General features: G+C 39.2%; 1 protein-coding gene across 1 annotated transcript in view; it reads right to left on the minus strand.

Annotated features, from left to right (window-relative positions):
* Positions 1-3,670: 3,670 nt before the first annotated feature.
* The window catches only part of galnt14 (UDP-N-acetyl-alpha-D-galactosamine:polypeptide N-acetylgalactosaminyltransferase 14 (GalNAc-T14)), a 28,652-nt gene continuing 19,081 nt past the window's right edge, over positions 3,671-13,241 (minus strand). Inside the window, exons 9-16 of the mRNA XM_017485297.3 lie at positions 12,215-12,318; positions 11,007-11,133; positions 9,709-9,801; positions 9,054-9,137; positions 8,769-8,904; positions 6,699-6,818; positions 5,710-5,973; positions 3,671-4,810 (exon numbers count right to left, since the gene is read on the minus strand). Of these exons, the coding sequence (XP_017340786.1) occupies positions 5,815-5,973; positions 6,699-6,818; positions 8,769-8,904; positions 9,054-9,137; positions 9,709-9,801; positions 11,007-11,133; positions 12,215-12,318 (823 nt within the window). The 3' untranslated portion in view covers positions 3,671-4,810; positions 5,710-5,814. The remainder of the gene's footprint in view (positions 4,811-5,709; positions 5,974-6,698; positions 6,819-8,768; positions 8,905-9,053; positions 9,138-9,708; positions 9,802-11,006; positions 11,134-12,214; positions 12,319-13,241) is intronic.

Here is a 13,241-nt window from a genome sequence, read left to right on the forward strand (position 1 = left end):
CATCACCATTAAAGTCAGTCTTTAGGATGTTCAGCAAATATACAGTATAACCTTTGAAAGCCAACATATTGGTCATGAGTTTGTTTTGAAAAAAATCTTACATCAATACTGCTTGATGAATAAGATCCTATTCACTCAATATTAACATTTCCCTGAAAAATAAATGGGATCCAAAGTTTTACTATATGTTTATGTATCTTCACCAATGCATAATTTTATTACACATAGGAAACTCAGAAATCAAGTAGGCCTAAAGATACCGTAGAGCAGGTTGAGGGAGAAGCAGCTGGACCTTCAGGGCTTCAGGTGAGGTCCTAAAATGATACTGTGATTAAACATAGGCCTATATGAAGAATTAATTTGCAAAAACAGATATCTCCATTCTTATGAATATTTAAAAATCATGTTTTTTTATTGCGCATTCCAGGTAATATCAATCAAACTGCAATTGGGTTGTTTTAATTAAGTGAAAATAAATGTACAACCCAATTGCAGCTTGATTTGTATTACATGGAATGCACATTTAAAAAAAAATGATTTATGAAAATGAATTAAAATGGTGGATATCTGTTTTTGCAAATGAACTCTTCATATGCTATTATGGATTAATTGTAAATGACCAATTTACATGTATTGTAAGTACCATAGTCTACCTATTTTAATGTTAACTTGGTTGCAAGTTATTATAAAACAGGATGCAAAAGAATATTTTGCAAATGTTAATACAGACCAGGTTAAGCTTAGTTTTCTCTTTAAGAGACAGTCAGTGTGAGTGAGGATGATCCTGATGTCAGGGTAGCAATGTCATAGAGATGGGGAGTCAGCCACACCAGCCTGATCCAAAAATTCATCGAAGTACAGCAACTTGAAACATGATTTTGCGATTTCAGGCGAACTGGTACAGTCAGTATTCATGACTTCACTACAGTCCAACACTGAAAAAGGTTCTTTGTTTTGAGTGTGTCAAAGCATACACCATAAAAAAGACCACTTTGGAAAAATGAATGACCCTGCCTTCTGCACAAAGGGTTTCAATAATTGGAAGAATGCCACAGATAGTTTTAGTCGCTGTTTGGATTGTTTAAATAGACACCAAGGACTATCATGAAAAATGTTGACGTCTTTTTTCCGTTAGCATGTTCACCTCACACCTCCAGGGTCGGTGGTTCAATTCCCACCATGGTCCTGTGTGTGCAGAGTTTCCTCTGGGTTTCCCCAGTACTCTGGTTTCCTCCCCAATCCAAAGACATGCATGGTAGGCAAGTCCAAATTGTCCATAGTGTATGAATGGGTGTGTGTATGTGATTGTGCCCGATGGTCCCTGGGATAGGCTCCAGGTTTCCCTGTTACCCTGAAGTAATGATAAGAGGTATAGAAGATGGATGGACTTTCTTTTAGTCTTTGATCTGTTGCTTTGTATAATTTGTATTTAAATGTAAATGAGTAAATACAGATCTTTATGTAAATATAAATGTTATATTTTAATAAACCAGTTGGTTGTCAACATTAAACAGTCCTTTTTTTCCCAGGGTGGGTGTCTCTACCAATATTTATACCAAACCTACGCCCTTGCATCAGGTCCTTCCACAACATTTCTACTGGATTATGCACATTGCGTAGAAAGATTGGAAGAGGGGCGCAAATTGTTTACAAGAAATAAAAAACACAGCCAGGGCATCATTTGTGTGCTCTGTGTATTTTATTGCTTTTCAAATAGAATATGCATAAATGAAAAATCCCTCGTTCCCTCTCCCTCTGTATTTTCTTTTTGCTTGGGAGAGGTGGAGTTTAGCCTGCCTTTAATCTAGCTGTCAGTGCAGACCAGTGTAGCCAACTTAGCAACTTTTCAGACCCCTTTAGTGACTTTTTATTTATTTATTCATTTTAAAGTGGATTAACAACAAATTTAGTGACTTTTTGGACAAACCTTAGCGACTTTCCAAATGTCGCCACTACTGTGCTGCAAGCGTGAGGTCTTTCTTTCCCACTGCACTCACATCTCTGCGTCTGCTCTGTTCAGTGAGTGGCTGAGAGCCGGAGCAGCACATCCCATTGATGCCCTACCTCTGGCTGGAGCTCCCATCAACTGGAGGCTACATTCTGCCACTGAGGATGAACCCAAGCAGTGCAGCCTGGAGATTGCTCAGGATGGTGCCGCTTGAAGTACCATGGAAATGGTTTGGACCTCAATTCCACGTGGACATTCTCACTGTGGTTGCTGGGACTACGGTTGCTGCTATGGCCTTAGTGAACAGTGGATCCATTAAACAAAACAAACTTCATATAAAAACCATAATGAACTTTCCTTTACTTTCACACTATCTGTTGTTACCCAGATGAGAATGGGTTAACTTCTGAGTCTGGCTCTTCTCAAGGTTTCCTCCTCATATCATCTTAGGGAGTTTTTCCTTGCCACCGTCGCCACCGGCTTGCTCATTAGGGATAAATTCACACACTTAAAATCTGTATCCTGTGTTTATATGTTTCTGTAACGCTGCTTTGAGACATTGTCCATTGTTAAAAGCGCTATACAAATAAAATTGAATTGAATTGAATATATAGAATAGATAATCATTATACCTGGTCTCCTCCAATATGTTGGGGGGCATGGCACATGATAGGGGAGGCTTGGGAGGGCTTTAGTTACAAGAGGTTGATTTAGTGTACCCTAGTGCCAATCACTTAGCAGCTACTGCCAGTAGGTGGTGCAGTGTGTTTGTACCATTCCTTCGGTGTTTAAGTCACCTTGCTCTTGTCGCAACTTGCCTTCTCAATGTGTTAACAATACCAGTCATCTACTGCGTTTCAGTGCTATATCTCCCTGCTAAACACTGCTTGATTAGTGTTGCATGTAGGAATTCTGTACCCATTTATTGGCATTATTATGTCATTAAAGGCGAAGAGTAACTGTGCAGCATGTTAGGGAAACAACCTACTAACCACAAACTATTCATTTCAGGTCATTTTAATTGAGGTACATGCGGTTGCATTTAAGTGCAGAGTTTTATCAGACTGTAGCACTAATAAGACCACTAGTGCTCAGTGCTACCTCTTCTGCATCTGCCACTGGAACCAGTATGCATACCTTTTTTCTCAGGTCGCAGCTTCAATACACTTCTGAGCGAGCACAAGGGGTATTTAAAACACTTCATACATTCTTGGATAGTCCAGTCACTTGGGCAACTGTACTACAAGGTTAGGGTTGACATTGCTTTACCTTGATTGCTGGAGGACCACAGAGTAAAGCCTCCATTGCAATTGTGAAGCTTCTAACCATTTCTGTTATGTTTCTGCATGTAGAGAGAATTGACCTTAAAACAGATGTATTCCTTCACCTCTAGTGGACGAAGCTCACCGTGATGGAGCAGGAGCCTCATTCTTGTCAGAATACTTCTACATTCCTGGTCAGCACTGTGGTTAGTCCTCTGTTTAGAGCTAGGGCAAGTTATAATGCTGTTTGCTGGATATGGAGGTGAATAAAACTTTATCAACAATATCTTCTCTCTCACCAAAAGCAGAATTAAATATACTTTTGGATTTCAAGTGCATGTGTTTGTTAGCCTACATAGTCCAAAGTAATCAACAATATGTAAACAGTATATTCCGCAAGTATATGGTAGCCCTGTTATTAAGAATCATAGACAATTTATTAAATGATGATTATACAGTACAAGGAACAAGCAGATTTACCACATGATGCTTTGGGATGACCAAGGTAAATGCCACAGTGCCATGAAAAAGTATTTGTCCCCTCCCTGAATTCCTTTAGCACTAAATGCTTCTGATAACTGGTCGTTCATGTAACCGTGGAGGAATTTTGGCTATACTTTGAATTGCTTCAATTCAGCCACATTATAAAGCTTTTCATCACAAACTGCCTCCTTAAGGTCCTGCTACAGCATCTCAGTAGGGTTGAAGTCAGGATTTTAACCAGGCCAACCCAAAACCTTCATGTTATTGCTTTTGAAACATTCAGTGGTGAACCTGCTCTTGTGCTTCAGATCGTTGTCTTGCTGCTTAACCTTACTGCGCTTGAGCTTCATATAACAGACTCATGCCTGGACAGTTTCCTTCTGGATTGTCTGGTAGAGAGCAGAATTCATGATTCCATCAATTATGCCAAGTTGCCCTGAAGCAGCAAAGCATCCCCGCAACATGACACTACTACCACCATGTTTCATATGTTCTTATTGTGGAATGCTCAGTTAGCTTCATGGCAGATGTAGCAAGACACATGTCTTCCAAATATTTCCACTTTTGACTCATCAGTCCACAGAACATTATCCCAAAAGGCTCGGGGGTCATCAAGGTGATTTTAGGTAAATGTGGGATGAGCCTTTATGTTCCTTTTGGTTAGCAGTGGTTTGTGCTTGGCTTTGTGCTGGTTGTTGACGTCATATTGATGTTTAGATCCAACAGGTCTGGCAGTAATCAAATCAAATGATCAAATCAAATTAAACTTGGTTAGTTGGTTGATTGTGTCACAAAGGGGGCAATTACTTTTTCACCACATAAAGCCAGCTAGTGTTGGATAACCTTTTTTCTTCAATAAATGAAACAGTTATTTAAGTACATTCTATTTTGTGTTTTCTTTGTTTGAAAATCTAAAATAATAAGTGAGACAAATATGAAAAGTAGAAGAAATCAAGGAGAGGACAAATACTTTTTCACAGTTGTGTGTGTGTGTGCGTGTGTGTGTGTGTGTGTGTGTGTGTGTCTGTGTGTGTGTGTGTTTCTGTACTTCTTAGTTATTTTAAAGCTCAGGGTTGCCCAGCTGCTCATTTCTGTTCTTCTTGACATTTCAGGGATCCTAAAAGAAAACAACAAATGATTACCAGAAGTAACTTCCTGTACACATACATTTGAAAAATTTCAAAAACATAATTTGCTTTGTTATTATGGATTATTGTGTAGACTAATCGACACAAATAAATTAAATCCATTTAAAATGAAATATATAATATGATAAAGTGTATAGATAGATAGATAGGTAGATAAATAGATCAGAACAGCCTCGATTGCTTATGGGATGGATTTCATAAGGTGATGGAAACAATTCTTTGAGATTCTGGTCCATGTTGACATTATTGAATCACATAATTGCTGTAGATTTGTCAGCTGCATATTCCTGCTCTGAATCAACCAGTTAAAACGACTTGTGCTCTGTGACCCTGTGGATCATAGCCATTTTGAGATGGGGATATTATGGCCATAAAATAATGGACGTGGTCAGAAGCAGTAAGTTTATGGCATTCAATTTATGGTCAATTTGTAGTAAGGGGCACAGTTTGTATTGTGTGCCAAGAAACAATTCATCACACCATAACACAACCACCAGCCTGAAGTGTTAACACAAGGCAGGTTGGGTCCATAAATTCATGCTATAGGTGTCAAATTTTCACTTAGGGGTGTAGTCACTTTTGTTGCCAGTGGTTTAGACATTAATGGCTGTGTGTTCAGTTATTTTGAGGGAACAGCAAATTTACACTGTTACAAAAGCTGTACACGCACTACTTTATATTGTAAGTGTCATTTCTTCAGTGTTGTCACATGAAAAGATGTAATCAAATATTTACAAAATTGTGAGGGGTGTACACACTTTTGTGAGATACTGTATGTTCCTAATAAAGTAGGCATCATTATCATTATGCATACTATCATAATATAGTAGGAATAATTATTGTGTTTGGACAGACAGTCCTCCATTACCTCTTCAGCTTCAGACAATGGTAGTGACTGCAATTGGTGTTGTCTTCCCTACAGTTCCCTTCACACACGAGCCTCTCTCACTTTTTGGCCTGGAAAAGCTCAGGATCAAGAAAAAGGCATTTCCCATCTCTGTGTTTGCACTGAGAGCTCACATGGGCTGATCACCAAAATCCCACTGCCGTAGACAGCATCCAAAGCCATCTCACTGTCCAGACAGAAGTGTGATACTTGGTGCTCCAGGTGGGTGCCTGTTTTCTGCCAGCGCTTGGAGATGGAAAATGAAACACAGACGAGAGAAAAACAAACTTACTAATCTGTTTTAGATAATAATTAATGCAGCTAATTAATGCTATGCTACACATAAATCCCTAAACAGAAGGTAGTTTTCCATGTCAGGACCAGCCAATAGTCCCCAAAAGGTTTAAAACTGTCAGATATTCCAATTCTTGAGGGGACATTTGGTCCCTACTATGATAAAAAAAAAAAAAAAAAGTCCACACACAAATAAACAGATAATGTAATTGAATGATAAATCTACATTGAACCACACTGCCCCGGGAATGTTTCTAATTCATATAGTAAACTAAAACAGAACCAACCATGACAACCATTTTCTGATGAAACCACCAAATGTGCATCACATCAACTTAAGCATTAGGTAATTAACACTTAATTACGTAATTAATTTAGATGCTAGATCCTGTTCAGTGACTAAATTCTCTGCCAATAACTCCACCAATTAAGGTATCACCGAACAAAAGCAGAATAGTGCAGATCAGTGTAAATCACTCTGATAATCATCTCTATTGCCACAATTATGTATCAGTCATTTTCTTACAATCATTTGTAAGTCGCTTTGGATAAAATCGTCTGCTAAATGAATAAATGTAAATGTACTCATTATTATTGAAATTTCTGTGTTTCACAGATCCAGATGTAGACACATAAATAAACCTAACTGCCTTTCCTGAAGACACTGTTGGTGGTACCTGTTTGCTGTCGCTGATGTTGCAGGGCACGAGTAGGATCTGTGAGGCAGGCAATGTGGTAGAGACGGACAGGCAGACATGCTGCTGGCGAATCTGCTGTCCATGTGTGTAGATCCACTCCTGAAAGGATGCATTTGTTTCTTTTATGTATTTTTGATTATAATTAGTTTACACTCCAAAGGAAATCTGTAGTGCCAGTTATTATCTACTTCCATGTGCATGAGCAGGAATATCTTCCTAGGCAGAAAGAGGCTTAAGTAAATGCCGGTTATCATAATCAGAACAGAATGTGAAGGTGGAAAGCAGCAGAATGCCTGGAATATGTGGTCATATTGGTATCATACAAGTTCGGGAAATGTCATTTATAAAATATCATTTAATGTGGCTGGATGTGGCTGGAGGGCACAGAAAACACTTTCTGAATCCTCAATGACCACCAAACGTTGAATATTTAAAATCGATGAAGAGGCTCCTGCCAAGCTTGTTGGGCTCTCTTACTTACCTGATTCAAGTTCACCATCACCTATAGTCCAGAATCCAATAATGAAGATCAATATGCTTTGTCTTGAATTCATGAAGGACCCCCTCTAACTTGACACAAATCACTATTCTCCCACAAGCATCATTGCACCATTCACTGGGACCACACTTCCAGAATATCATTTAACAAAACATCTGTCCTTCAGACCATGCAGGACCTTTCGAAGGATGTGTCCACACATCACCTAGCTCAGGTCACCTGAGCAGCCAATGAACAGTCTTGTTAGATTCTGGTGACCTCGAAATACATAAAAATATTGCACAGTTTTGGATTGTATCCTGTCAGGCCTGTGCACAATGCATGACATCCTGTTCTCTACCTCCTGGTTTACTAGAACCATTACTTATACCTCACCATCCCTGGTCACATAATTGTCTTTGATTTCACTGTGAATATGTCTGAATCCCAAGGTCTAAGAACTACCCTGGTCATTATTGATTGTTTTTCCCAACTCTGCACAGCCATGGAGACAGTGGAATTTATCTTCAGGGAGGTTATCATGTACAGTAACATGCCCAAGGATATTGTCTCAGATAGGGAGGTGCAATTGTATGAAAAGCCTTCTGTCAACATCAAGTGTTTCATCTGGATAGCATCCAAACTGCACTGAATATACTCTACCAAGAGACTGCCCTGCAAAGCGTATGCACTTAACCTCCACAAGTGGGTCGAAGAGCAGTGGCCATAGGATCCTTGGTGGTATGTCCTGCTGGTGCATTCAAGCCTTGAACATTCCTGGAAGACCTGTTTTGTCTGCCTCCTTCAGCCACCACTCCAGCTCTTTGCAGGTGTTCTTGACTTATAGGGTATCTCTGTGGCTGTTGTTCAAGGTTTTCCCCAAACTCTTCACTAGCTGCTCCAAAATGGTAGGTATTTGTGAGCCTGAAATTGAGAAACAGATCTTGTTCAAGACCCTTATCTTCTTTGAAACCAATGTCCTGGATTTCACAGGCTTAAAAGACATCCTGGCCCATCCCACCCGCCTCTCCAGACAGTTCAAAAATTCCCCTGGATGCAGGAACTGACTTGGACAGCGATTACTGTACGGTCATCTATAAAGGTTCGGATTGGTAGTTGACAAATCCCTGACTTTGAATTTGGGCCTCTGGTTTACATGACTTCACCAGCGTGTTCATCTACAATGCAAATCAGATCACTGGGATGGTGCAGCCTGTGATAATTTCCACCTCCAGCCTGTACCACTCAGATGTTATTGACCCTATTGAGACATTTGGTGAAGTCACTGTAGTAATCCAGGATCCATCACTTTGGCTGGGACATGGTATCTCTCCAGTGGCTCCTCAATCAGCAATGTGGGGCATCAATCCACAAGCATGATTACTTAATATTACATAATATTACTGCAACTGCTACCTTCACTGGGTGGAATATACACAAAAAAAACCCTCTCCCACTCTGCCACTGGTCTCAGCCCATACCAGCGTGCTTCGCAATATATAATAGGAAGACCCACCATTGCTGGGTAGCAATTACTCCATTACCTTTAACTCTCAGTGTCTCTGTCATACCTGGTTGGCAGTTTTGGTGCTGATGCATGGGGCAAGCTTGACCACTGGAACATCCCGCCCCTCAGTTTGCTGTGCTTCAAGACAGTTCTGCCTTTGCTGGATCACTCCAGATTTCGAATGTGAATTATCTGGAACTCTGGAACAAAACATAGCATGCTACTTATTTTCCCACTTGTTTGTGTAATTAATAGTTCTGTATACGCAGATTCAATCATCAGTCCCATAAGAACATACAATACCAATTGGAAAGAGGGCCAATTAGACATAACACACAATAACACTCACTTGAGCTCTGGATAGACATTGTCCAAATACCACTGGAAGGATTTACAGTTCAGACTCTTTCTTAGCTGTTGTCTACCACGAACGCTGCCAGGAGATACAAAAACAAGAGATGAAACCTTTTTACATAGTATAGTGACTCCCTATCATAACACACAGAGATCCCCTTTCCCACACATGGTGTTCACACAGTCATAGTCGTCAAGCATGTCAGAGAGGAAATCAAATTCTTTTGCTGTCATGTGCAGCAGATTCCTGATGTCATTCCTAAAAGACTGACATGACATGATTGCTGGTAGTGCATAGTATAAAAATAGTTGCCTTTTTTGCAATATACCTCGGGTTCTCTGATCGCACAACAGGCGATCCCCACTGCCTCACAGCCCCAACCAATCCTTCCTCCATATAATTCTCTTATTTCTTTTTTTTTTCTTGTTTCCATACAAAACAGTTATAAAGTAACATGATAGACACCTCTTGCGCTTACTATCAGGAGAAAGTGGAATTTAACAATCAGGTATGTTTTGTAGGGGATCTCTCCAGGTAAAAGATGGTGTAGTGTGTTAGACTCATCTATGAACACTTGTGTAGTTTACACACTGCTACGTCCGCCAAACAACTTCTCAAAGTTGTGTATTGTGCACTTGGCTTAACTCACTCTCCATAGGACTTGCCCCTGGCTGCCGGTCGAGCAAAGTAATAGAAGATTTTAAACTCATCCATCCACACCTCAGCAGTACGTCTTGTGTTCCTGAAACCAACAACACCACAATTGTAAATGATTTTAGCATAAGGATATTGAGTAGCAATCCTGGTGACCCTATTCACCAATCGTTTGTGCTTACCTGCTGTAAAACTGGCATGAAAGCGGATAAGTAGATTGAGTCATGTTGATGAAACTGCATCATGTAAAAGCATCGCAAATACAAACTGCCAACACCTCATATTTAAACACAACAAGTAAAAATGAAATAGCTAACGAGAATCAAGTAATGTCTTTTATAATCGATACATGAAAAACAGTGAACAAGACAGAATGTTAGGTGTGCTGGCATTTTGTTAAGCGAAAAACATTTCTGAACAACAAAAATATGGGACTGAGCAATAACTTTCACTTCTAGGCAATTCATTTATGATCTGTCTAGAGATCAGGCCAGAAATAACGATGAGTCAAGTGGGAGATATCATGACTCCATATTAAAGTACCAAACAATTTAAACACTAATCACACTAAAATTAAGCAGTATGGAATAAAAATACATGCATACACAATATCCATAGACGTTCTGTTACAACAGTTAGAGTAACCTGTTTAAAGAATGTCTTTAAGACTCTGTCCAGTACCTTGTTTTACATGTAGACTCAATGAAGGAGGCAAGTCAGAGGATCAGAAAAAATAAATATGTAACTTTTACAACTTCAAAAGCAAACCTTTGCCAATTGTCATGTATATCAGAGAAGGAACTCTGAACTACAGTTCCCAGCAGCCACTGCACCTCACTGCATCACAGTCACATGATCACCTGCATCTGAATCAGGTCATGTTAACTAGCACCTATGTGTATATAGCCACAGTTTGCACGACACGCCTTGTCTTATGTTTGTCTTTCTTTGCCATTGTCTCTGTTGCTGTGTTTATGGTCTCTGTTTCACTGTTATTCTTTGACTTAGTGTTTTGCTGCCTATTCATAGTTCTTGTTATGTGTGTTTTTTTTTTGGTATTAATTAAAATCTATCTGCACTTGCATTCATCTCTGCCTTGAAATCGTGACACCAATGATTAGGCCTACATTTTAATCATAAATGATTCATTGCAATGTTTACACACATAACAGCACATGCATTAAAATGAGTATTTAAATAATTTGATAAACCTCTCTACTGTGGGGTTATACATGATGCTGTGGGCTAGTTGACGATTATGTAAGTATGAACATATTGCTGAAGGGATCTTACTTAATATAAGTATTGGCATTGCCATCTGGAAAGATGTATGGGTGTTTCTTGCGGAAAACATGGCCGACTCTGCTGCATGGGACAATCTCCAGACTTCCCCCACACATCCACGCCCTGAACGAGATCTCTGTGGGGAGGTGAAAATACCAGGAATGCATTAGTATGGAATTTTAATCAGCATTTAGAGCTAAACAAAATACTGCTAAAGCAGAATATGCATTGTGCTGCTTTCTGTCAACATGATAACTGTATTGCAGAAGAAAAAAAAACCCATGAAGAACAAAATCAGTTCTGGTAGAACATCAGTTGTTCATCAGTTGTTACTGCAACCGAAGGCACACTGACCCAAACTTAAATAAAAATCTCTGAATAGCTGTTGTCACGATCTCGCCAGCAGATGGTGCTGTGGCGATGACGTGCACAGCCTGCTGGAGAACGCGTGCACGTGCTTGAAGTGCGCATGGACGCTAAGACTTTCTTTACAATGGATATGTGCACTTGTTTTGGTTTCTGTTCTGTCCCTGCCCGTTCAGCTATTGGTGGAGGTGCGAAGGTGTGTTCTGAAATGTTGCCAGCTGTCAGCAGTTAAGTTAATTGTGACTGGTTATTTAAACCCCTCACGTTGCTATACACGTCGGGCGGTATTAGCATAGAGTAATGATGGATTAAAGGAAAGACGGAATGTATAATGGTGCCAGGCAGTAATGTGTCCATGCTCTGTCTTGTTTCCTGTTCCTAGTTTCATGCTCTAGTTAAAAGAGTGTTCCTGCCATAGTTAGAAGAGTGTTCCTGCCATTGTTAGAAGAGTGTTCCTGCCATAGTTAGAAGAGTATTCATGCCATAGTTAGTGTTCCTGCCATAGAGTGTTCCTGCCATAATTAAATGAGTGTTTATGCCATAGTTAAATGTGTTTATGCCATAGTTAAATGTGTGTTTATGCCATAGTTAAATGCATGTTCATGCCTTAGTTAAACGAGTGTTTCCTGCCTTAAGTGTAAATAAAGACTTTACTCCTGCGCTTACTTCTTGTTGAGTCCTGTTTCGTAACAGCTGAAGTTATTTAAAGACCTGTTATGCAAATACATTAGAGTAAATCAAACAAACTGGTTTATCACACTGAAATAGTTACAGAGAATGAGGATATATTATAAGTAACTTGTCTTTGCAGCATTCATGGACTCACAGGATACCAGCACACACTCGCTCACCAAAGTTCTCTCCCCCCCAGATATCCATGGCTGTGTCATATTTCCCCAGATGATTGAACCAGGATTTGCTGGTTACAAAGAGCCCTCCAGGAAGAACGGGTGTCCTGGGGATTTCAGGATATTGAGAAATTATTAATAACTCTGCTGGAAAAATGATTATTTCACAGTTGAGGTCTACATTTAAACTGTTTCCATTAAATGCCCAGAGGTCTGTTTAGTAGATATTCTGATGTAAAATCAATAGCATGTACTGTATATAGCAATTGGTATAATTTCATATACCCCCCCCCCCCCCCATCTAGATGGATGGATAGATGGATGGATTTATTAGAAAAATAAACAGTACTGCCTGTAACATTAAAAATGTACTGTACTTTTTTTAAAAAATTAATTAATCTATAAATATGAATATATATTAACTATTAATGCATTTGAAGGAAAATTAAGGGAAGTTTACGGGAATATTTGTGTAAATGAATAGGAAGGAAGCTCAGCTAAAAAGGTGTAGCCAATTAATTATTGTATACAATAGTTAAATGTTCAATCTGGCCTTACTCAACAGCCTAAATACTAACAATACATATTGTTTGTGTTCAGAGATCATGCAGTGGTGTATTGGACTACAGTATCACTACAAGCCAATAAAAATTATTAATTAAATTATAAACTCAGAAATCTTTAAATTGTATTCCAAATGTGTTTGAAATATTTCAATGTCAGACAGGCAATGCCCATTACTTCACTCTAATCTAGTCTCTTCTATATCAGGCCAGCAATTCCACAGGCCTTTGTGAAGTAAAGAGATGGTGAATGAGACAAACTGCATGCAAAAAAACCCCCAACCACTGCTTTTTGCACCAGCTAAACGTACAGTGGTGCTTGAAAGTTTATGAACCTTTTACAATTTTCTATATTTCTGTATAAATATAATCTAAAACATCAGATTTTCACACAAGTCCTCAAAGTAGATAAAAAGAACCCAATTAAACAACTGAAATAAAAGCGTTATACTTTATTTCATTTATTT

Source organism: Ictalurus punctatus, chromosome 2, assembly GCF_001660625.3.
Source record: "Ictalurus punctatus breed USDA103 chromosome 2, Coco_2.0, whole genome shotgun sequence".
Classification (NCBI taxonomy): domain Eukaryota; kingdom Metazoa; phylum Chordata; class Actinopteri; order Siluriformes; family Ictaluridae; genus Ictalurus; species Ictalurus punctatus.